Source organism: Sus scrofa, chromosome 13, assembly GCF_000003025.6.
Source record: "Sus scrofa isolate TJ Tabasco breed Duroc chromosome 13, Sscrofa11.1, whole genome shotgun sequence".
Lineage (NCBI taxonomy): Eukaryota > Metazoa > Chordata > Mammalia > Artiodactyla > Suidae > Sus > Sus scrofa.
The window spans coordinates 148,569,576-148,595,922 of NC_010455.5; the positions used below are offsets into that span (position 1 = coordinate 148,569,576).

The following is a 26,347-nucleotide window of genomic DNA, read 5'->3' on the forward strand; positions in this document are numbered from 1 at the left end:
ATATGATATACTATCTTGGAAGAGTAGGAATAGAAATAGTGTCAAGATAGGAATAATATCCAGTATATAAACCTCTCTAAGGATATATTTCCTATAGTGTATACTGTACAACACAGCTTGTACAACACAACAGGTTCTTTAATTAATGCAAAAAAGGATATTGATGCTCTAAAAATTACTTAGACCATTAATAAACTAATGCATATACTGACTTTCCATAAGGAAGGGGGTCACATGGTTAGTTTTTCCCATTCCCAAATGTATTCATTCAACCAGCATACTTTCTTCCAAAAACACTTTCTTAAGACTAGTGTTCTATCAAATATTTGGCAAACATAGCTCTAAACCCAAAAGCACAAAAAAAATGAACAAAATTTGCTTTAGGGACTAACGATTTGAAAGATAGCTAGGATTAGATAGGAAATGAAGTCAAATTCATAAGTTTTGTCATTATTTATTATAGCTATTATTGTTTTATTATTTTATTTCAACATGGAAGATGAAGTCATAAACCAAGTATTCTCTTGATACCATTTTGTTGTACAGCAAATTTGATCAATTCTTTAAATAGATATTAAGAGGAAATAAAAAAAAAAAAAGAAGCAAATGTCTGGGAGCAAAACTTAGCACCCCATAATGCCTCTTTGGCACAAAATTACTTTGAGCTGAAAACAATCAAAGCCCAAAACACTCAGGAGAAAACTCTGACCCTCTCCCTAACTGCTTAATAAAAACTGAGATAGGAAGCTTATTCCTGGAATTGAGCTATCACCAGAGATATCTGCAAAGAGTATGGGCTGTGTGGGGGGGACTCAGCAGGACCTATAGATCAGAGTCCACTCCATGTCTCATTGTCTCTGCAAAGTCCAACAAACACTTATTTACCAACCATTTGCTTTTCAATCTTCATGTGAATTGCCTTTCTCCCCTCTGAAGTCTCAAAACACTACTCCCAATGCCCTCTTCTGTCTTTAACGGAAGGTGGCAAGTTACTCAGTTTTCCTGGGTCTCTTCCATGTACATATGCCATTAAACTTTCATTTGATTTTCTCCTTTTAGATTAGACTCATGTCAATGTTATTCTTAGACAAGCCAGAAGAACCTAGAGGAGTAAAGAAAACTTTCTTCCTCCATATTAAAATCCATACAGTTTAAAAAATAAACTGTGTTTATTCTGTGATGCATGCTATCAGTGAAGCCTGAGGCAGTGTCCTTATTTATTGCAAAAAGTACACACCACAAAATAACTTATAATACTAGATAATGAACATAAAGAGTAACTATTTTAGAAAGAAGAAATGCTCCTGTATGAAAAAAGTGATAAGGGAAGGCTTCACGGAGAAAATTAATCTTAAACTGGGCATTTCAGAATTTGACTAGATAGGAAGGAAGAATAATATCACTATGAGTAAGAACCAGAGAAGGACATAAGCTACTAGGGAGATCACAAATAGTTCGGAGCCGCATTATCCAATATGGTAGCCACCAGCCACATGTGACTACTAAGCACATGAAATATGGCCCATCCAAGTAAAACATACATCAGATTACGGAGTTCCCGTCATGAACCTGACTAAGCATCCACGAGGATGCGGGTTCGATCCCTGGCCTCACTCAGTGGATTAAGGATCTAGCACTGCCCTGAGCTGTGGTGTAGGTTGCAGACATGGCTCAGATCCTGTGTCGCTGTGGCTGGGGTGTAGGCCAGGGGACTACAGCTCCAAATGGACCCTAGCCTGGGAACCTCCATGTGCTACAGGTGTGGCCCCAAAAAGAAAAATATGTGTGTGTGTATATACATATATATATGTATATACACACACACACTCATATTTCAAAGACAACAAATATATATAATAAAATATATATATAAATACAGTCTTTTGAAATATAAAATACCTCAATTTTAACATCAACTGCATGCTAAAATAACATTTTGGTTATATTATATTAAATAAAATATATTAAAATTAATTTTACACATTTCTTTTATTTCTTTTTCTTTTTTTTTTTTTTTTTGTCTTTTGAGGGCCACATCCACGGCATATGGAGGTTCCCTAGGCTAGCGGTCTAATGAGAGCTACAGCTGCCGGCCTACACCACAGCCACAGCAACGCCAGATCTGAGCCTCCACTGCAACTTACACCACAGGTCACGGCAACGCCGGATCCTTAACCCACTGAGCGAGGCCAGGGATCGAACCCACAAACTCATGGTTCCTAGTCAGATTCGTTTCCACTATGTCACAACGGGAACTCCCCTTTTATTTCATTTTTAATGTGGTTCACATTATGCATATAATTCACATTATTTCTATGGGACAGTCCTGGTGTAAACTAAATTTTATTTTGCTATTAAATTCTTAAAATAAAGAAATTTGAGTGCCCACTACATGCCAGCACATGAGGGTACAACAATGAACAAAATAATGACCATATCTGGTGAAATCACATATAAAAAATGCTGTAATAAATAGCATTTATCAAGGGAAGAAACAATCATCTGAAGATATCTCTCAAAATGCCCCAATTACCAGGCTCCATTCCCTAGCCCTCTTGCAAAAACTGTCAGTCCACTAAGTCCACAGTAGGACCTGGAATGTTGTTTGGAAAAAGACTTCCTAGTAACTAGAATTTCAACATGGCCACATACCCTACTTTTGCTGACCTTGGCTAGCTGAGAACAGTGATTTATAAACCCCTCCTTTTTTTTTTTTTTTTTTTGTCTTTTTTGCCATTTCTTGGGCAGCTCCTGCGGCATATGGAGGTTCCCAGGCTAGGGGTCAAATCGGAGCTGTAGCCACCGGCCTACACCAGAGCCACAGCAATGCAGGATCCCAGCCGTGTCTGCGACCTATACCACAGCTCACGGTAACACCGGATCATTAACCCACTGAACAAGGGCAGGGATAGAACCCACACCTCATGGTTCCTAGTCGGATTCGTTAACCACTGCGCCACGACGGGAACTCCGATCCCTCCTTTTTAAACAAATTTTATTTCTTTGAAAGAAACGGGAGAACCAAAAGTAAAGGGCCTCTACTGGTGCAATAGCCAATCAACCTAAAATAAGAACAAGTTTGATTTTTTTTAAACTACTAAAAGAAACTAAATTAAAATTTTTAAAAAAAGACTTAAAAAAAAAAAAAAAAAAGGAGTTCCCACCGTGGCTCAGTGGTTAATGAATCCGACTAGGAACCAAGAGGTTGCGGGTTTGATCCCTGACCTTGGTCAGTGGGTTAAGGATCTGGTATTGCCATGAGCTGTGGTGTAGGTCACAGACATGGCTCAGATCCTGCATTGCTGTGGCTCTGGCGTAGGCCGGCGGCTGCAGCTCCAATTCGACCCCTAACCTGGGAACCTCCATATGCCACAGATGCAGCCCTAGAAAAGACAAAAAAAAAAAAAAAAAAAAAAGACTGTAACTTCTCCTATCTATAGAGTCACATGTATGATTTACTACCTCATACCTATAAAATAATCATCTGAATTATTGAAAAGCATACTGTCAATTCTTAGTCACTTAAACCAGTTTTGAACTGGTATGTTTTTACACATGCCTCAAATTTCAGTTTATGTCCATCTACTCACAATGCTGCAAGGTAGTTCTTTCCTACTCATCTTAATTAGCAGAATAAACATTGGGCAATTAATAGACTGCATGAAAAATAATCTCTCTGGATGCTACATTAAAAAGAATATGTAAAATTCACAATATATGTATGCAACACAATACAATATCGTTTCTGAAACAACTATGGTACCTGCAATATAGCGTAGCTAGACTTCTAAGAGGCAGCTCTCACTAAAATTTTAAACTAATGACCTACGCTGTTAGTGAGCCACTTAGGAAAAAACCTAAAGTTCACCCTTGATAAAGATTCACAACAAATTTTATTTACATAAGTGATGAAACTATGTCAGAGCCTAATGCAGGAAAAAAATCATAAGTTTTATGAAATTCAGGAAAGGATACACATTCAAGACAATTTTCAAACAAATTACAAAGGTAATCAAAAATATGACATTAATGGTGCTTATATTTTTTTCCTAAGTGCCTGGTATACAAAACAATTATATTATTTACTTAAAGGTTATTTGATTTTATCCTACATTTACATATTAATACCATTATTAATTAAATGCCACATCTTTCACAAACCATATAGTCCATATTGTCATTTATTTATTTATTTATTTATTTATTTATTTATTTTTTGTTTTTTTAGGGCGGCACATGTGGCATATGAAAGTTCCCAGGCTAGGGATAAAATTGGAGCTACAGCAATGCCAGATCTGAGCCGCATCTGCAACCTACACCACAGCTCACAGCAATATCAGACCCTTAAACCACTTAGCAAGGCTAGGGATAGACTCCTTGTCCTCTTGGACACTAGTCAGGTTCATTACTGCTGAGCCACAACTGGAACTCCATATTGCCAATTTTATGAGGACTTTGATAGATTACAGAATACGCTATAGCAATATATTATTAACTCACTAATTTTTAAGGGGTAAATTACAGAATAGCAAAACACTCCTTTTTAACAACAGCACCGGTCAATTTCTCGTCAATAATTTCCAAATAATAGGCAATAAGCCATGAGGTTTTTTTCCTCAACTATACAGATGTAAAAGGTACATAAGAGTTGCTGAATCACTATATATATGTATGTGTGTATATATATATATACACATATGCACACACACATATATATATATGAGCACAAGTGACATAAACAAAGTAAAATAGTAAATATACACACACTCACAAATATACAATTTCCCAGCTTTTCTAATTCCTAATTTCTTACACTACAGCTAAATGTTAAATTTGGTTCACTTTGCAATAATATGTTTAGGATGTAGAAAGATTCATGTGGGCAATATATATTAGAGGCTCCAACCTGATACTACCAATAACTTCATAAAGTAAAAGTGAAATTATGACTCCTTCTTCAACTCCACATTTTTAACTTCATATTTTTTTAATATAACCACTAACATTCTAAGTGATCTTATGGAACTATCAGGTCCTAAACTGTATTCTACATCATTAAAGGACTATTCAACTAGGTTCCATAAAACCAGTTGAGTTAATTTCATCATATCCCAAAATTCTGAAAATTGATCATCTGTATATCACAGGGGATAAATTTAAAGGATATTTAAAGAGTATTGATAGGGCTATACACTCAAAATAAAGATGTAAAGTGTATATACAGCAAGTCAATCAACTTGAAAACTTATTCAAGCTGCTAGGGTAGATTTTTTTTTTTGGCTGCACCCGCAGCATATGGAAGTTCCTGGGCCAGGGTACCGAATCCAAGCAGCAGCTGCAACCTACACCACAGACCTATGCCACGGCTGCAGCAATGCCTGATGCTTGCCTATGGCACCGGAGTGGGGATCAAACCCACATTGCCTCAGAGACAACAGAGAGTCTTAACCCATTTGTGCCAAAGCAGGAACTCCCCTCTGAGCAAAATTTAAGAATGACAAATCAGGTTGGTTAGTTTATAATGTAAAAGATAATAAATGGTAACATTAGAATGTATATTCCATGCATTCTACTAAGCATTTTATTCTATCCTTTCATTTAATCCTCACAAGACCTCTACAGGCAAATTGATATTATTTTTTTTTGAAAGGATAAGAAACCTTAAGTTTACCGAGGTTAAGTAATTTGCCAAAAATTCACACAACTAGTAAGTGGTGGTCTTTTTTCAGAATCGAACTGCCGGTTTAGTATCTAAATCATAAACTGCAGAGAGATTGAGAAAACTTATACCACCTACCACAATGTCTAATCTCAGGAAATCTGACTTGATTTTTTTAAAGTAATTTTTTTGCTCAGTTTACACTCATATCTTTACCTAACAAGTTAGGTATTCCTCTTCAGTACACCTCATGCTGATCTCTGTCATAAACATGGAGCTGACCTATTACCATCTACTTATTTTACCGCTGTAAGCTCCTTGAAGCCAGGACTCTGCCTTATTCATGTTTTAAGTCCCAAAGGGCCTATCAAGTGCTAGGTATATAGAAAGTTCTGAAAGTGTTCTTAAAGGTTCAGAAAAAGGTCTAAGAGAAAGATCTTTAGAAAAAAATCTAATAATCTTTTAAATATCCATTTAAGATAAAGCCTTGTTGAAAACAGAAAGAGTTGGAACTCAGAAATGAGGTTTATCAAGTCAAATAGTGTTGAAAAATCTAGTCCCCTTGACCTTTATACCTAGGAATTTCTTAGGCTTTAAAACAAACAAAAAAACACTAACAGTTTGTTAACCTGTAAAGTTCTCATTTTAAAAGTTCAGTTCTTCAATTAAGTCAGATAATGTATACCCTCAAAACAGTAAATCTGATATAATTTTTATAGCTTTCAGAATATCATGTCTACCACTTTTACTGCGAGGGTTTTTTTTTTTTTAAGTAGTAATACTAACATGACACAAAATTATCTTGTGCCAATAGATGATAGCGCAGAAGTTCTGCCTAGTAAAGGCCATGCTAAATGTAAGCAGCATATCAAAACAGCAGCAAAAAGATAAAAATAATCTGTATGTGATAAAATAAGTAAAGCATTCTGATTAACAAGTCATATAGTCATGTCTTAATAAGCCTAAAAATCTTCTCACTCTAAAGCTAACTCAAACGAAGGTACATGTCAAACCCTGTAAGCAGTACTAGGAATGTTAGATCTGCAAACAGGTTACAAGAAGAAAATTCTGTTTCCATACTTACTAAGTATCCACAAATCAGGACAACTGTGCAGTACTCAAAGACTGAATTCTAAAATAAAGGTTGATGGAAAAAAACTTGTCATAAGTGTTCACAAATTAGGGTGTTATAACACTACAAGCCAAAAAAGGAAGTTCTTTAAGTGAGCAGTGCACAGTAACACAAAGCTAGTGTCTGTCTCTACAACTACAAGGAGATAACTCTAAAAACTTTAATTTACACCTCCTCTAAGTCACAGTCCATTTGTCTACACTATGTGAATTTTTAGGACTCTAAATTATCAAATCCCTCCGACAGCACATTATTAAAGAGTATTTTTTAACTCTTTTTCCATGTGAAAACCAGTGTTCTTTCAAAAACCAATCGACACTTCATTTGCACAATCACTGTGAAATTATTACCCAAATTCAATTTCCTTGTGTTTTTATCTGTACATATCACCTAGCTTTAGTCTTCTATGGGGCTCTCTCTAGCTAGATAAACCTCTACTGGACCTACAAATAACATTTTCTCAGTCTTTAACACAATATAAATCAGAATAGCAAAGTATTAACATCCGCTCCCACTTTCCTCCTACCCAATTGTAATCCACAATCCTCCTTAATGGATAAGAACAGTACACAAATTCAATCTAGAATCTTGCATCAATTTAAAGAGGAAACTTCATTAAGAATTGTGTAGTGGAACCAAACACCTAGGGAGTGGGACTACAGAAACAATGTAAATTAGATAACATGCCATATATCATACCATATTCTATAAATCAGAAATTGTCACAGTGCTAGAAAAGTGAGGATGATTTTTATTGTCAGCCTATAAGGGGCACTCAATCTCTTAAAAACTTTTCCTCCCTCATAACCAACTATCCTGACACACCTAAAGGGTACAGGATTCTTTCTTCTAAGTCACACCAGCCAAGAAATTCACACACATCTCTCCTTGTAAAAAATACTAGTAAAACTTCTGGTTTCATTTTAGATTTCATTAAACACTGAGATCTAATAGGAGACTTGCATATGTCTTGGGCAAACCACTTTTGAGCAAGCTTAAGTTTGTTTTTCGTCTCGACTTTCCTCACCAAATAAGAATCATCGAATGAATAACGTCGTGCAGTGTTTCAGTATTACCAAAAAACAGAGCCAGTCCCCAAAGACTGGTGGCCTTATTTTCTCAAATCACTGCTTTCCATTAATGATATGTCCACCTCTCATGCATGAAACGAAGTTTTTGGTTTTTGGTTTTTAAGCTATCCTTAATGAGTACGCTTCTAGACTCCCCTACCTAGGAACTGAACTTTCGACTACCTCCAAATGTGACAGGAAAACTGTAACCTAACAGGAGGGAAGAAAGAGACAGGGTAGAGGCATGCGGCTTGTTTTGATCAGAACTGCCTCGGCACAGTCAATGCAATCAGGTATTACACATAGATCGAAGTCCTGAAAACAAATAGGGTTTGCTAAAATAAACATGGACAGTGTGGCAGACGTCCCACAAACTGGAAGGCATTGACTGGCTCAATGCAAAGCGAACCAGAGGCTGCCAGGGCAAAAAGGTGCCCGAGGATCGAGGAAAACTGACTATACGGAATGCAGCAGGGTGGACTAACATGGTGCCTTCTCCAGGGTGGAAGGCGATGAGGGGTGGGAACTCGAAGGTTTCCTTCGGTCGGGCTCTGGTCCCTACAGGTCTCCAGGCTCACAGCTCAAGTTTCACGAGGGGGAAAAGGAGGTGGCAAACGTGCATCCATCCCTTCACCTTAGCCCCAGCAGGTAAGTCCGCGCTCTGGGTCCCTCCGCGAATGAGCGAAGAAGTAACGGTCCTCAGAGCAAACACAGAAGAGCCCCGCGCACCAAACACTCGGCGTCCGGGCGGAAAGCACTGTCGCCGAACCCGGGCCCGCAGCGTGACGAGCGGCGCGGCCGCGGGGGAGGGGAGCGGGCAGTCTGCGCCGCACTCGCCGGCCCCGGCCCTTCCCGGGCCTCGCCCCGGGCGCGGCGAAAAGTTTCCAGGCAAAGTCCGCCGCACCCGCTCGCGCAGCCAACCGCCGAAAACAACCGTCTCCCGCCCGGGAGAGCGGCCCACGCCGGCCTGGCCCTGGCGCCAGGACCCTCGGTCGCATCTCCCTCAGCCTGCGCCGGCCGCTGAGGTTCACCTACCACAGAGCCGGGAGAAGAGCAGCAGCGGGAAGAGCAGCAGCAGCAGCGGCGGTGGCGTCGGGGGCGGCAGCAGGAGCCCGGCCCCGGGGGGAGAAGCGGAGGAAAGTTGTGCTTTGCCGCCTCCGGGACACAGCGGAGCCGGCCCCGGGGTCCGCGCCATCCCCCACCCTCCCCCCGGCCCGCTCGCTCGCCCGCCCCCCGGCTCCCCCGGCCCCGGCGCCTCAGGAGGTGGGCGGCGGCAGCAGCAGCCGCGGCGCGGCGGCGACGGAAGGTCCGGTGCGCGCGTCCCTAACTCCCAGTTCTAGAGCGGTCGCCGCCGGCTGACACTCAGCCGAGCGCTCGCGGCTGCTTCGACTCCGCCGTCGCCGACGCCACTGCCGAGGCTGAGGCGGGAGCCGCCCGCTGCCGCCGCCGCCGCCGCCGCCGCCGCCACTCCCCTCCCCCCGGCACCCGCCCGCCTCGAACTCCTGGGAACTCGGAACACACCACCCCGCCCCACGCGGGAGGGGGAGAGGAAGCCGACCCTCAAAGCAGGAGCTGGGACTCGGCCGCCCAACCCGAGCAACTGGCGCTCCCGGTATGGTTCCGGAGTGCGAGCCGCGACTCCTTCCACCCCGCCCTCCTATACTCGCCCCTCCCCTTTCAAAAAAACCAAAAATCTTTTTTCTCCACTTTGATAACGGGGTTTCTCCCAAAGCTGGGTTTTAAAAAGGACAGGAAAATCTGGAATAGGTTAGTAGGCCCCGCCCCTCGCGTTCCTGCCTTTCCCCCCCCTTCCCAGCGTTTCCAATGGTCTCGCCCACTCCGCCCCTCGCGGGTCCACCGCGGCCCCAGCGCAGACAGAGGCGGAGGGTGGTGGGACTATCGTGCTCGCGGCTCGCCACACAAGGGCGGCGCTCTCCCTCTGGTGGGGACCCCGGACGTAGAGAATGGGGTGGGGAGGGGAGGGCAGGATGGAGCTGCCTTTCCGTTGCCCAAGCTAAAGATTCCTGTCTGGGAAGCTGGACGTAGTCTGCTGGACTAGTCATCTCCCACGTCTCTGGGGGCTCAAAGGAGAGACTTTCTCCTTCTTCCTGCTTCCCGGACAGCTGTGCTCGCCGAGTCCCTCATATCTTCCTAGCCCCACTTCCCTCCCCCAAGCCCGCCGAGACACGTTTTTCTGGCTCGTTTCTCTGGGAGGGCAGTTTGGTGAAAGAGTCAACGAAGCTGGGCGAGGAGAGGGGCCCCAGAAGGTTTGCTTTCTCGCTCTCTCTTTCCTGGCTGTGAGGCTGTCCTCTATCCTCGCTGGGCGACTGGCAACAGGAGGCCGTGGATTTCCCCGATTGGAGCGCCTAGAGTGCGGTGGTGTTTTTCTTTGGTTTGGTTTCATTTGCATGTTCGCACGTGTAATTTTATTTTCATTGCCTGGTTTCCTCTGAACTGATCGCGGGAAAGCGACCTCGGGAAGTATTAAACACTTGTCCGAAAGAGGAGCGTTTGTGACCCACCACGACCCTCCTTCACATCGGTGGCTGCGCTCCCTGCCCTCATTTGCCCCGGGTGGCTTAACCTTAGAGCCACAGCTACTGGCAGTTCTGCGGGGGTGGTGGACAGTCGATTGTCCCAAGGGGGGCTGGAGACAGAGGACACACGTCCTCAATCCTAACACCATTATCTTTATGTTGGTCATGCCTTCTCCCCTAGACAGCCACAAATGTGCTCTAATTAAGAAAGTCAAACAAGGATTTAGCCTCCTGTCGCAATTAAACTAATGCTTGTCTGCCGCCAAGATCACACTCTCCCCCTCGCTTCAATCACTAAGGTCTCCCCGACCTCCAGCCGCTGACTTACAATATTTTACTCACCTCCAAGGCTACACACAATTCTACCCCCTGCCCATCGCTCTGTTTTTCTTTCTTAACTTCCGCCTCACATTCTGTCTTCCAGATCTCGGTTTAAGTACCGCTTTCCCTCCACCCCCTTTTCTCTCTTCCTCTTTGCCAGTATGCCTCCGTCGTACCCTGCAAGCTTGTCTCCTGCAACCACTCCTTTTCATCACCTATTCTCAGAATGCACTCATGAACAAACCTTGTCCAGCATCGCTCAGGGAGATGCCCTGATGATGATCATAATTGACGAAATGTAGCTATTGTGACATTCCTTAGCTGTGCTGACACCACCGTTTCCCTTGAGAAAATGTCTTTTCCTATTTTCACATTCCCTGAACCTAATTTCACAGCTAAATTTAGATAGAGCCCACTGTGCAGTGACTAGCTAATTATCTGTTTAGATAGCACTTTTAACGCGTTAGTTGATACTCAGTTAAATGTTAAACAACTAAAATTTTAATATTGCTAGCCAATTTCATTCCCCTAGCCTTTCCCTCATAGTCCCAGTTCCCAGGAAAAAAGTAATTTAGCCAACATTTGAAAAGGTGCCAAAGGCTTAATGTGGGGGCCACCATGCAATTGCTACAGAGACCATGAGGGATTACCAGGTTTAGTGTGTCTCAAAAGGATGATATGGAGCTTTAAAGAATATATTTCCTCCATATTTTGAGAATTGGATTAGTGGCAAGCTATACTCCCCTCTGACCTAAAGTGAAGAGAGCATAGAAGAACAGTATGCATGTTACAAGCATTTAAAGAGAAGCATGCTGGTGTTTTATGTGCACACATGTGTTATGTTTTAATAATAATGTTATGTTAATATAACATCTTCAGCCACAGATGTCAAAGCACAGTTTTACTTCCTAGAAAAGGTTGTAATTACTATTATCCCTACTAGACAGCCAGAAAACCTAGACGCAGAGGTTAAGTGCAAACACCACAAGCCCTGCTTGGTAGTTTCCCCTCCAGAACCAAGTTGTTGCCTTCTGGTAGATTCCTTTCAAGATTCCTTTTAAAAAGTTAAAAACAAATTGAGATAACTCAGGTTTCTACTTTCTAAGTGTCCATCTCAAAATTACATTCTCCTTTAATAAAGACATATCCAACTCAAGCTTTCCTGTAGAAAATTATAACTAGCTACCAAAATGCTATTACATTATGTGATACAGCTCATTTTTTTCAAGGATCAGAACTGGGCTTTGTATCATTTTCAGTGGTCTAACCTTACAGATAAGTTCGCCTTTGTTGTTTGAGTGACAAACTGGTTGAAGGAATACTTAATCACAGCTAATATTAAATTTCTGGCATCCTCGAATCCAAAATATGCATGTTTTTTCCAAGAAAAAAAAAATTGTCTGAACAAAAAGAAACATGATTCTAATACCAACAGTGATTTCATTATTTTGGGTTAAGAGTATGTTGTCCATCCCATTTTCTGCTTTAAAGACTGTTGGCCAATTCATAGTTTCTCCAGACTCCAGACAGAAACAGGGACTCCAGACAGAAACAGGGGCTCCAGACCACCTTAGTTAATAGTGGATGCAGAGCGAGATACTTTACTCCTGCCAGAATCGGCACTAGGGGAGGGACAGAGAGGTGCTTTAGGCACCACACACACACACACACACACACACTAGACTGTTGGCCAATTATTGAGGTTTGTTAACCCTTAACTAAAAAGCAAAGGTTGACATCTTATAAGGACATAATTATGTACAGTTTTGGGAATTCTATATTTACTCAAATAATCCAAATTGAAGGTTTGAGACTTTCAGAATTTCATAGCTGATTCTTCCAACAGGAAGTATTTTTTAGTAGAGGCAGGCTATTATGTACATACTTCAGCTAGCTCCTTTTACCATCAGCAAATTTTTTTTATAACCTGCTATGGTGAAGAAGTATAGCTTTTCTCTCAGTGGAAGAGATGAGCAATGCTTTGTGGAATGTTTGGATTGGTACTATGTTTGACAGTAAGCTGATGTTACCCAGCTAGAATCACAGCCTTCTATAGCAGAACTATGCAAATAGTTAAAAAACTGCAAACCTACAAAAAAGTCCACCCACATTTATTAAATACAACTACTTCCTGCTGAAAAGACCTTCCCCATGTATTCATATTGCTTTCTTCCTCATATTTCCTTTAGGTCTTTGCTCTAATTTCACTCCATTTAGATCTTCTATGACCACCCCATATGAATCACAACCTGTCCCTACCTCCATTCCCTATTCCCCCCACACACACCCACACACAACTTGCTTTAGTATCTCCATTGCACACACCATCTGACACATTATATCTTTATTTATATTGCTGTTTTCCCTTCACTAGAATGAAAGTTCCACAGAGGTGGTCAGGGACCTATTTATTTTTTCACTGTTGAAACCCAACCACCTAGAACAATACCTGCCACATAGCTCCCAGATTGGATGATTAAACGATAACTCTAGTGACACAGCATACTCAAATGCATGTCTAATGGCAGACAAACTCAACAGAAGAATGTTAATTTTTAAGGTCTTGTGTATATGATTATGTTGAGTTTTTCAAGCTGCAAGATAGTTACTCGAACTGATCCTTGCTTAACACTCTTGATTTAATTGTTCTTGGTGCTGCTTATTAAGCTATCATCACCCCCCTCCATATTCACCCTTACTAATGGGGCTGAGGCTCTGCAGACATGTATCTGCTTTACTAGCTGGCTTCCTGGTAGGTTCTATCAGTAGAGGTCACTGGAGGGAACATGGTAGGTAGCAGTAGAGGAGGAGATATTTACTCCTTTCTTCCTACTCCTGTCAGCATCACCTCAGCAGTACTAGCCTTTATCCTGTCATCAGCAGTTTGGCTCCAGACTCCCACTTTTACACTCATCACAACACCTCAGAATTACCAGCACCAGTGAGGCCATGACCACTTCTCAGAGATCCAAGCCCTAGTCAGCAGGATCTGTCCTCTGAGCTTCTTAGTTCTAATAACCCACATTTTCCCTTTGTTTTCTCAGCTCTAAAGTAGCGATGGCTTCCTAAGATCCATATCTCTGAATCACTTCAGTCTTCCCCATTTTGGTGTGGAGCACCCCTCCAATCCCTGGGTAAAAATACCCAGTTATTAAGTTTCCTAGGTAACACAGTATGGTTTCTGTTTTCCTGATTGGGCTTTGATTGATGCTCTATTTTTCGGTGAATAATTCCTAAAAACTCCCCTTATAACTGTTATTTTTCTCTAAGTCAAACTGGGTTTTGTTTGTTTGCTTGCTTTTTAGGGTCACACCTGCAGCATATGGAGGTTCCCAGGCTAGGGGTCTAATAGGAGTTACAGATGCTGGCCTACACCACAGCTACAACAATGCAGGCTCTGAGCTGAGTCTTCGACCTACACTGCAGCTCATGGCAATGCCAGATCCTCAACCCACTGATCAAAGCCAGAGATCAAACCCGCAACCTCATGGTTCCTAGTTGGATTCATTTCTGCTGCGCCACGATGGGAACTCCTAAGTCAAACTGTTTAAAATCACAGGACCCACATCAATCTGTCAATTAATATAAATAAAAGCAACAAGGCAAATGAGCAAAATTTGTCCTATTTCATTGACAATAATCCAAGTTAAGCAGAGGTAGACTTGAAATAAGTAAATTTGAGGCAATTATGCTGGTATTTTTGCCATATATACATATGATCTGGGGTTCTTTAATTGATGTTCTTACATCTAGATCATGGTAAAACAAATAGAATTTTCTAGTATTACGTGGTTTAGGAGATTTCTTTATTTTACAGATCTTAATTGCCCTTGAGGATCATTATGAAACTAAAAGATTATTTGGGAAAAGAAGAATGGGGCATCTCTCCTAAACCTACAATGAAAACCTACTTTTCACATAGCTGTCTAAAGACTAACTTATAATATACAACTCTTTTGTAAGGGCATTAGGGTTCCAAAGAATACAGTTTAAGGAACTAATACTGAGGCAGAAAGAAGAGCTATGCCATAGCATTATGGTAGGTTAAATAAAAGGGTGGGACAATTGAGCAAAGACGATTGAGCTACTATGTGGTGCAGTTTATGTTAGGTGCTGGGAATGGAAAAATTTAAGCCCTGACCCCAAATACCAATAATAATATTCTTGCCTACAATGGAGGGATGTACAGTATAGTGAACAGCAGAGGATGAGTCCCAGATGTACCTAAAAAGAGACTGGGAAAACCTAATAGCAAAAGTAATATTCGAATGGTCTTTGTTATGTTTTGTTTTGTTTTTTTTTTAATGGAAGTTCCCAAGTTAGGGATTGAATCCGAGCCTCAGCTGCAACCTCTGCCACAACACCAGATCCTTTAATCCACTACACCAGGCCAGGGATCATACTGTGTCTTCTGCAGTGACCCAAGCCACTGCAGTCGGATTCTTAACCTACTGTGCTATGGCAGAAACTCCATCTTTTTTTTAATTAAGGTAAAACTGGTATGTAACATTGTATAAGTTTAAGGTATACCACACTTTAATTCAACATCTGTATACACTACAAAGTGATCACCACCAAATTTCTAGTTAACATCCATCACCATACAGTTTACCCCCTTCACTCATTTCACCCAGCCCTCAACCTCCTTCCCCTTTGGTAACTACCAATCTACTCTTTGTATCTCTGAGTTTGAGTTTGTTTTTGTTTGTTCATTTTTTTTAAGACTCCATATATGAATGAAATCATATGTTATTTGTTTTTCCCCATCTGACTTATTTCACTTTATGTATTATCTTCAGGTTCCATCTATGTTGTCGCAAATGGCAAGATTTCATTCTTGTTTATGGCTGAGTAGTATTTGAACGGTTTTAAAGAATGTCTAGGATTTTGCCATATGGATGAGGTAAAAGCAGCTGAAGGAATGTGAGAATGACAGATGGACAGTTACAGAGGCATGGCAGAGAATGATGCAACCACAGGTATTTCTCTGCTGCCAGAGGATAACATGCAAAGGAGAAGTAGGGGAAAGGGTAAAAATGAAGTTAGATGCTTAGGCAGGGATTTTTTTAAACCGTGTAAAAAAGTTTGGATTTTATCTGGTAGGTCATGTGAACAGTTGAAGAATTTTGAGTAGGGCGAAGACATGATTTAGTTTGCTGGAAAGGTTAGACAACAGTGTAAAGATGAGGATGGGTGAATTGTCAAGAGATTTGGGAGAATTATAAGCAGAAATTTAGTTAAGGAAATTATAAAGAAAAGGAAGAATGAAAGTCTGAACTTGAGCAGTGATAAAGCAGATGGAAAGGAGAAAATGAATTCAGGAGAATTTTAGTATTTTAAAACAAAATAGTTTTTCCCCACATTGGTTTGAATATGTGCCAGAAGACAGTAATATAGGCAACTGAGGGAAGCAGGAGGCAGAAGTCTCATGAGCAAGAGGATAAAAAGACATGGAAAGAGAAGCACTTAAAAGAAGGTAATGAAAACATGGGTAGAGGCAGAGGGATATTAAAAGAAAAGAGAACATGGAGAAAATGAGTGAGGGAAGATCAAATGACAAAAATTGCAATAATATAATAAAATGGATGGTTTTTAAAATTATATAATAATATAATAAAATTGATGTTTTTTTAATTATTGGACATATTTATAATTAATTCCACTTTATAGTACTCCTTTGATTTTTATGGGTGTGTCTCAGTTCCTGTAATATCTAGTACCATTTATTTTATATTATCATTAATCAAATATTTGTTGAATGGAAGGGAGGGAAAAGAAAGAGTACCTTTGTGGGTGATTTTGCTCTTGTATTTAGACTGAACTGAAATAAAGAAACCTGGTTTCTGTGTAGGTTCTGTATAATCAAGAGACACTTTTCCCTCCATGGGTGTTTCAACAGATCCTGCCTTAATTAATCACATGAACTTTTATTTCTAACTTATATCCTTGAAACAGAGTCCCCCAAAACTAAGTTCACCTACCAAATTTATGTTTAACTTCTCTATCCAGAGCTTTATTCCATTTCTTGTCCCAACCCTGCTCCCCTCAGAATTGGGGAGTATCAAAGAAAAGGGGGAATTGAAATCAAGCAAGACCCTGTAGGCTGTAAGTTCTCCCCAGGTACAAAATCCCCTTCATGTCCTCCTTTTCTAGTTTATAGAAAACACTTTAGACTCTTTGCCTTCTATGAGTCCCAAAGAATGGACTTAAGCAATTACTAATTAGGGAAGTGAGGGAATGCAGAAACAAGGGGAAAAGAGTCTAGCAAGAAAAGTAATAGTAAACAATTATTCAGTGTTAAAACAGAATCCCAGTTCCTCCTCGAGGGATATATGTAACAATCTAACACATAGTTTTGAGTTACTCTGCAGAAACTAAGACCCCCTCCCCTGCACCCTCCACCTCTGAGGTGGAGGATGTTGATTCTATGCTGACTACAAGCACTAGGCTCCAGACTGGTTAGAATCAGAACGTTGACAATTAAGATTTGTGAAATATCACACAGTTACCTCACCACCAACAAATCAGAAGAAAGTCCATGAACTGATCACATACCTGACTATGCTAACCCCTAATATTGACTTTAAAAACCCTTTTCTGAAAACCACCAGGGAGTTCTGGTCTTTTGAGTGTGAGCTGCCCATTCTTCTTGCTTAGTTCCCTGCAGTAAAGGCTGTACTTTCCTTCACTAAAACATACACATGGTGTCAATAGATTGGCTTTGCAGCACAGTGGGCAAAAATTGTCAGAGAGTTGCAAAGTTACTGGCTTTATAGACAGAGGAAATGGACACTAAGCCAAAGCATTTAGCAGTGTTTGGAAGATGGAAAAAGCAAAGACAGATTTTCCCCTAGAGCCTCCAGGAAGGAATGTCCATGACTTGATTTTAGCCATATATGTGTTTAGACTCCTGATCTAAACAACTGAAAGATAATAAATTTGAGTTTTTGTAAGCCATTGAATTTGTGGTAATTTGTTACAGCAACAATAGAAAACTAAATTGTGACATAATCAGAAATATATATTTGATCTTCTTCCTTCCATTTCCTGGCACAGAGCTCCTATAATCCTCGGAATTTCCTGAGTGACAGGAGTGAGAGGAGTGTCTTTTGCTATTTATAATATGTCCCTTTCAACCATTTGTGCACTTATGCTAATGAGGTGACTGGAGGATTTGGGCTGGTTGTCAGAGGAACCAACCAACTGATTAGAAGGATGGAACTTTCAGCCTCACCCCACTCCCAACCTACAGGGTGAGGAGAGAAGCTGGAGATTGATTTCATCATCAGTGGCCAGCAATTTAATCAATCATGTCCACTTAGTGGAACTTCTATTAAAAATTCTAAACCCTGAGAGCTTCTGGGTTGGTGAAAATTGTGAAGGTGCTGGGAGCACAATGCAATCAGAAACAGCATGGAATTTCTGTGCCCCTTTCCCCAGATCTTGCCCTATGCATCCTTTCCGGTTGGCTATTCCTGAGTTGTATCCTTAATCATAAGCCAGTAAATGGAATTACGTGTTTCCCCTGAATTCTGAGAACCCTTCTACTAAGTTACTGAACATCAGGAGGAGTTGTAGAAACCCTCAGTTTATAGCTGATTGGTCAGAAGTACAGCTGACAACCTGGAGCTTGGAACTGGCATCTGAAATGGAGGAAGCCCTTGTTTGAATCTGCCCTTTGGAACTCAGAGAAAGTCAGGGAGGCTGAATTAAGCCAATTTTCTACAAACAAAAGTGGGGGACCAGGAAAGGATTTGTACCCAGGAGGGTCCCATAGGGTCCTGTTCCATTTCAGTAGATCAGAAGCTACTTGATAAAATCTCAACAGGGCACAAGCTATAATTCTTGAAATTTCATGGTATCAAACTTTCCCTTGAGTTCTCAAAGCTGCTCAACAGTTCTTATAATCCTCCATATTAAAACCTTTACAATGATGGCATAAGACTTTTTTTTCCCTTTCTTTTTAGGTCTCCATCATTTTCCTTAGTCCATTTATTCTCATTGGATAACATTGCTTCTTATTTCCCTGGGGTAGGGGGTGGGAGATTGAAGCTCTCCTAGATGAATTGAATCAGTTGCCTTCTACTTTAACTTTTCTTGTTACCCTTTTCTCTCCCCCAGCAATAATTTAAAAGTTTGTTGGCAGTAACCTCATCACAACTCTCCCCCACAAATGGAACCGATGGATTATTATACTCTAAACATCTGAGAATGGAAGAGCATATGTATATAGGACTCACCTCTTAAAAAAAAGATCAAATACTTATTTTGGGTTTTAGAATTCTTAAAATCCAATTTCAGAATCAGGGACCCAGCTTTAAAGATAAGAGACTACTGATAACTTTGCTGCCCTCTTGTACCTACAGTCTTTTTGTTATGGGAATAAAATGCCTAACAAAGGAGTTGACCTAATAAATGGAACTAAATTAGAAAATCAGTTTGTCAAGAGAATCAGTTCTATCCCTTTCATGATCAAATACCTTCATGCTAAGCTCTTGCTATTCACTGTCTGAAAATATTATTTTAGTATAAAATGTATGTGCATATTTGGATAAATAAGTGTTTTGTTGTTTCACATGTGATTCAATAACTACATGACTAGAACCTCAGGATTGCGGGGGAGGGGGATGTCTTTGCTTTATAATTTTCTTTTTCTTTTATCCCTCCCTCCCCCTGCTTTATAATTGTCTTTTTTACTTTGCCTTTTATATACCTTATAAAAATTCCATCTATTTAATTCCTTTATTTATCTTGTCCTATCTAATTCCTTAACTATCTCCATGGTCACTTAAATTACTATGGAATATACTACATTATTGAGAACGATTTAGGCATTCATACTATAACTCATTTAGAGAAAATAATATGTTATTTCCGCCAATATCTGTATTTATAACAACATGAGGGAAATCCCTGAGAAACTGATTCTTTTGCCTAATGATAAAATAACCTTTCAGAACTATTAACTATTTTATCCTTAGAGGGATTATTAACAAGGTATAAAAGAACAACCCTTTTGCATGCAATGACAAAAGATATATTTCATTTATTCAGCAAGTATTTTATTCAGATAATCTTTGCACCATACAGTGGAGATATAGAAATAAGGAAGACATGGAAGTCCTTTTCTTCAATGACTTTTCAGTTTAACAAGAGCCACAGATATTAAATGAAAAATTATGTAATTTTTTAATCACAATTTTCTTAATGTTGTGAGGAAAGCTACAAGGTGCCTGAGAGTATATATAAGAAAATACAAATTAATATATGAGGATGAAAAAGAGCTTAATTCATAAAGTGTTATTTAAGCTAAGACCCAGAAAATAAATTGGAATTAATCCTATGAAAACCATATGAGTGTGTATGTGTGTATTGAAAGGATTCAGTCCACATATGCTATATTTGTGTGTATCTGTTGGCTCCATTCCTGACCTTCTATGTTCTTTGAATTACAGGAGCTAGAAGCCAGAAAACTATATTTTGCAGACACCCCCCCCTTTTTTTCAGCACATTTCCTAATAATTTCTGACACTGTGCAGCAGTAGCAGGACATTTAGATTAGGAGAAATGAAGAAGCCATTTTTTCCTGCTTCTGGTGGAGCCTCTGGTAGTGTAACTGAGGAGGGCCCTATGGGGCTCCTGGGCACAAAAACCTTTCTGTGTCCCCCATTTCCTGCTTTTCGGAAATGGGCCTCATTTGGCCTCCATGGCCTTCCCTGAGTTCCAAGGGGCAGGTTCAGACAGTTGCTGATCAGGGAAAGAAGGGGATGCAAAGACAACAGAGGAAGTGTCAAGCAACAATAGCTCAGCCTTGGGGCAGTGTGCTGGTTCCCTCTCAATGGATACACATAATGGTGTAGGCATCTTATACACCTAAGAGAAAACTTATATTCCTTATGCTTCTTTTAAAAATGAGTACTTTAAAATTGAACAGCTTAGAGCCTTTCCTTGTGCTTCTCCCTTGTTGGATTGCATCCTAAAAACCATCACTCGTAAGCTAAAGATTGGGCGCCCTGAGCACAATGCCTGTGGGTTAAAGATTATCAGCACATGATGTTTTTCAGGAACATTTCTAGTTTGTTCTAATCTCTGATCAATATGCCCTTTTCATAAGTACTATTATTCCAGGCAATAACCCAGAAGACCACCAGCAGGATCATGTAAGGTCTCTTGACGCCAGCTTCAATGACTAAAATTCCCCCAAAGAAAGAAGAATACATGTCTTCCTCAATCCTGATTCTTATCTAAAACCCTGTTTTTCTCCTTTTAGACTATAAAACTCCCTGCAATTCTTCTTCAAAGGAGGGCATGACATTAAGGCATAATAAAAGCTACTTTTTTCTTCTTCACCCAAAACTCTGTCTCCATGTTTTTATTTGGCTCTGGTGGACAGAAGCCAAGTTTCAGCAACAGTAGCAACAACATAAATGGTAGAAGACTCTGAGCCCTTAGAGTCAGTAAAGGTTTTTAGAAGCATTTATGGAAAGGCAAGTGCCTGTTTAGTTCTAACCACAGTAGAAACTGGACGTATGATGTCTCCAGTGTATCAAAGAGAAGTGAAGGCTAGTGGGCTCCAGTCCAAGGAAGAGAGCAGCTTCCTACTCTTCAGGTAATGTCTTACCACTGTAATGATCCTTGGGTTCTGTTTTTCTGGCTGTATACTGACTAATGCAGAATGGGAGAATGGCATAAGAGCCTAGAGATGTAGAAAGTGCCTAAGTGAAAAAGATTCTTACAGGCCATGTTTAACATTTTGGGCTCCATGCTAGCAATTAATGGGAAGCCATTGAAAGATTCTTAATAGGGAAATGACATGATCAACTTCTCATTTTTCAAAATAGCAATCTGAATACCACAGACAGAATGAATTGGTAAGAGTAAATTCGGAGTTCCTGTTGTGGCTCAGTGGTAATGAAGCCGACTAGTATCCATGAGGACACAGGTTCAATCCCTGGCCTTGCTCAGTGGGTTAAGGATCCAGCATTGCTCTGAGCTGTGATGTAGTTTGCAGATGCAGCTCAAATCTGGCATTGCTGTGGCTGTGGATATGCCGGCAGCTACAGCTCCAATTCGATCCCTAGCCTGAGAACTTCCATATGCTACGTTTCAACCCTAAAAAGACAAACAAACAAAAAACAAAGAGTAAATTCAAAGATCAGTTAAGTAGATAGAAGAACTTAAGGAAGAACTGATGATAGAGCAAAAATAATGAAAATAAAGAACTGGACTGAGTTGGAAAGGAATTGGTAGGACTTGAGGATTGCTAGGACTTCTGAATGCCATGGGCATGGCCAAAAACAAACAAAAAAACCAAACCAAAACAAAACACCAAAAAAAAAAAAAAAATAGGCAGACAATAGATCTGAGCAGGCATCTCACCACAGATGCAAATAAGCACAAGAAAAGATTCCCAACACCATGCATTATTAGGGAATTGCAAATTAAAACACTTGAGATGCCCCTGCACAACTCTATGAGAATGGCTAAAATTAAAAAAAAAAAAATTACTGGAATTCCTCTTTTGGCACAGAAGAAACAAATCTGACTGGTATCCGTGAAGACTCAGGTTCAGTCCCTGGCCTGGCTCAGTGGTCAGAGATCCAGCACTGCCATGAGCTGTGGTGTAAGTCACAGACATGACTCTGATCCTGCATTGCTGTGGCGAAGGCCGGCAGCTGTAGCTCTGATTCAACCTCTAGCCTTGGAACTTCCATATACCACGTATGCAGCCCTAAAAAGGAAAAAAAAAAAAAAAATCCACTGTTACTATAAAATTTTCAAAATTTTACTGTTACCATAAAGTTCACAATATAGCAATAAAACTGCCTTAATTCGTAGTCTATTAAAGTGATCTCCAATATTAAGAAAAAAAGTTGGATTTATGGTTGGATTTTGAGAGTAAGAGGAGCAAAATCAAGGATGATTCTAAGGTTGCCAGCTTGAGCACAAAGTAGTGATTCCAGTCATCAAGATAAGACATTTTAGAGGCAAATATAAATTTGAGGTGCATATGAAACATCCAAGCAGATATGCTGAGAACACTGTTAGATATCCAGATATGGAACACATAGTATTGGTCTATGCTGGATAAACAGAGGGAATCAACAAACTGATTGTATTTCAACCCTCATAGGTATATGAGATCACTTAAGACATGAGTACAGTGTGAGCAGATAAGGCCTAAACTTGAGAACTGGGAATATTTAAATGACATGTTGAAGAACACACCTCTAGTCAAAGAAAATGAGGAACTGCCAGAGAGGAAAAAAACGCCAAATGTGGTGTCATCAAAATTAAGGGACAAAAATGTTTCTAGCAAGAAGGAATGATCAATTTGGTTGAATGCTGTGACTAAAATGAGGACATTGGATGAGCTCCCTGGTGGCTCAGATGGTTAAGGATCTGGTGTTGTCACTGCTGTGGCTCAGACCACTGCTGTGACACAGGTTCAATCCCTGGCCTGGGAACTTCTGCATGCTGCAAGCGTAGCCAAAAATAATAAAATAGGATAGAAGAGAATAAAATAAAATGAAAGCATTGGTAATCTCAGGAAGAAGTAATAGAAATCAACTGTGGTTAATATGAGCAAAATTTATTATATTAATATAATAACATAACAAGTTGTATTAATATAAAAACAGAATTTATTATAAGGTATTAGGTAGCTCATTAAATCTCCAGGAAGCTTTGTAAGCCAGATTTGAGACTGGAAGTCAGAAACACTGTCCAAAATCATACTGCAGAGGTGATCAAGAGAGGATACTGTTGCTTCAGCCATTGGACACTCGATGCCACATTAGGCACCAAGGAGAATAATTCTACCTTAGACATGTAGGGAAGGAAAACATTTTCCTCACCTGTCTTAGTCCCTGGTCAGGTCTAATAATTAAACTGACAAAGACAGATTAACAGGAGAAAAGTATATAAATTTATTTAATATAAATTTAACGTGACAAGAGAGCCTTCACAAGGAAATAAAGACCGAGAAAAACTGTTAAACCTGAATATTTTTGCTCTAGGCTTGGAGAAGAGTGAAGAGTCATAAAGAAATATGATAGGGCAAAGAGTATGAGCCAGCTGTAGCAAACTGGAGACCTAGCAAGACCTAATTCTGATTCTTCTGGGCATCCCTTTTCTTTGGATGTTCCTCTTCACGTATAGGGAAGGCACATCTCACAAGAGGGGCTTATGATCTGCTTTAGGGGAGAAGGGTGAGGGAAAGGTGAGCATGACTTTCTTTTCTCTGCATTTTTTTTTCTCCAATTCCTTCAGCCTAAAGTATCCAATATGTCAAGGTGCCATGTTTTGGCATAATGGGTTCTCTACCCTATCAGACACTATCTCTCACACTGCGGTCATGGATACTTCTGGACATCAGGCATTTTGCAACCTTCATCATCACGAAAGAGAATTTCTTTCCTTTCCTTCCTTCCTTCCTTCCTTCCTTCCTTCCTTCCTTCCTTCCTTCCTTCCTTCCTTCCTTCCTTCCTTCCTTCCTTCCTTCCTTCCTTCCTTCTTTCTTTCTTTCTTTCTTTCTTTCTTTCTTTCTTTCTTTCTTTCTTTCTTTCTTTCTTTCTTTCTTTCTTTCTTTCTTTCCATACCACACCTGCAGCATATGGACGTTCCTGGGCTAGGAGTCAAATGGGAGCAACAGTTGCTAGCCTACACCACAGCCACAGCAATAATGGATCCTTAACCCACTGAGAAAAACCACATCCTCACAGACACTATGTTGGGTTCTTAACCCACTGAGTCACAATGAGAACTCCAAGAGTTTCTTGAATACCACATGATTCATAGGCCAGGGCATCTGATCTACCTAGTGATGGACACATAAACTAGTCTAAAATTAATAGAGGAATGTATGAAAGATTTGAGAAGAACAAGTGTAGATAACTTTTTCAAGCATTGAGCTGTGAAAGAAAAGTGAGGGAGTAAAAGGTGGAATGCAGTATGGCATTCATTCAAGATTAGAAAGATCTAGGAGAGAGGGAAAAGCCTGACGATTTAGGGAGTTAGAGGAAAATCTACAATGTAAGATTACTGGAGTAATAAGACAAGAAGGCCTATGACCACACTATTGTCTAACATCATTCTGGCAGGACTAAATAGAGAAAATTAAAAAGAGAATTTTGAGGTTTAAACATTAGAATGAGAGAAGTTGAATTATTACTATTTGCAGGCAATATAATTATACATCTAAAAATCCCAAGACAATTAATTAAAACCTATTACAATAATTCAGTAAGATGACTGACTGCAAAATTAATGTAAAGAAATTAGTAGCCTTTATATATTGAAACCAGTTAGGAGATCTAATAAAAGACGGGATCGACTTAAAATAACAGTAAAAAAAAAAAAAAGGTAAAATTCCTAGAATGATCTTAATAAGAAATATGTAAAATTTATACGAAGAAAATTTTAAAACAGAAATCATAAAAATAATAAAGGAAACCATAAGAATTTTCCCCCATAAACCTGGAGTTAGGGAAGAGCTTTCTAAGTATATCACGAAAGCCAGAATCAATAAAAATAAAATTGTAATAAGTCTGACCATAAAAATTTTCCACGTGGCCAAAAATATATTGTAATTCATTTTACAAAAGCTGTCTTTACATAAAAATAACTTCTACAAATCAAGTTTTTAAAAACACAAAAAATGGAAAAATAGAAAAATTATGAACAGAGTTTTTAGAAAAAGAATTACAAAGGGCTTTTAGATATTTGAAAATATTGTCCATTTTTCTCATAATAAATGAGATGCTAATTAAACTTATGAAAATCAGCAAAAAAAAAAACTTCTGTGATACCTTTCTGGTGGGTGTTATCACTCTCATACATTTTGGGATTATAGATAGATTGACATCTATGGAGGCTAAATTGGTAATATGTATGAAAATTACAATTTTGTTTACCATTTAACCCTGCAAGGCCACTAGTAGGAAGTTAAGCTATAGGCATATTTTCACATATGTGAAATAATGTTCAAAATTGTTTTTTTGCAGTGTTGTCTGTAATACTAAAAGTTTGGAGACAAGTTAAATGTCTATTAATGAGGTCAGATCAAGTAATTTATGGGCCATTTATAATTAATGCTATGTAGTTAAAAAATCAAGTAATATTTATGAATTAATATTATCTCCAAGGTATATTTGTAAATAAAAAAGCAAGATAAGAGTTCCCGTCGTGGTGCAGAGGAAACAAATCCGACTAGGAACTATGAGGTGGCAGATTTGATCCCTGGCCTAGCTCAGTGGGTTAAGGATCTGGCGTTGCCATGAGCCCTGGTGAAGGTCAAAGATGTGGCTCAGATCTGGGGTTGCTGTGGCTGTAGTGTAGGCTGGTGGCTATAGCTCCGATTAGACCCCTAGCCTGGGAACTTCCATATGCTGCGGGTGCAGCCCTAAAAAGACAAAAGACAAAAAAAAAAAAAAAAGCAAGATACGTAATAGTGTATAAAGTGTATTGCTTTTTAAAATTTATTTATTTTTTAATTTTTGGCTGCCCCTATGGGATGCAGAAGTTCTGGGGCCAGAGATCAAACCCAAGCCACATCTGCCACTCCAGCCATTGCAGTGACAAGACAGATATTTAACCTGCTGAGTGACAGAGGAACTCCCTATTGCTT

General features: G+C 39.8%; 1 protein-coding gene across 2 annotated transcripts in view; it reads right to left on the bottom strand.

Moving 5' to 3' along the window:
- NECTIN3 (nectin cell adhesion molecule 3) overlaps positions 1-9,345 on the bottom strand; it is a 130,340-nt gene extending 120,995 nt beyond the window's left edge. Inside the window, exon 1 of one of the 2 annotated variants that reach the window (XM_021070395.1) lies at positions 8,897-9,345. In XM_021070395.1, coding sequence (XP_020926054.1) covers positions 8,897-9,056 — 160 coding nt within the window. In that variant the 5' untranslated portion in view covers positions 9,057-9,345. The remainder of the gene's footprint in view (positions 1-8,896) is intronic. The other variant, XM_021070394.1, reaches the window with a different exon arrangement.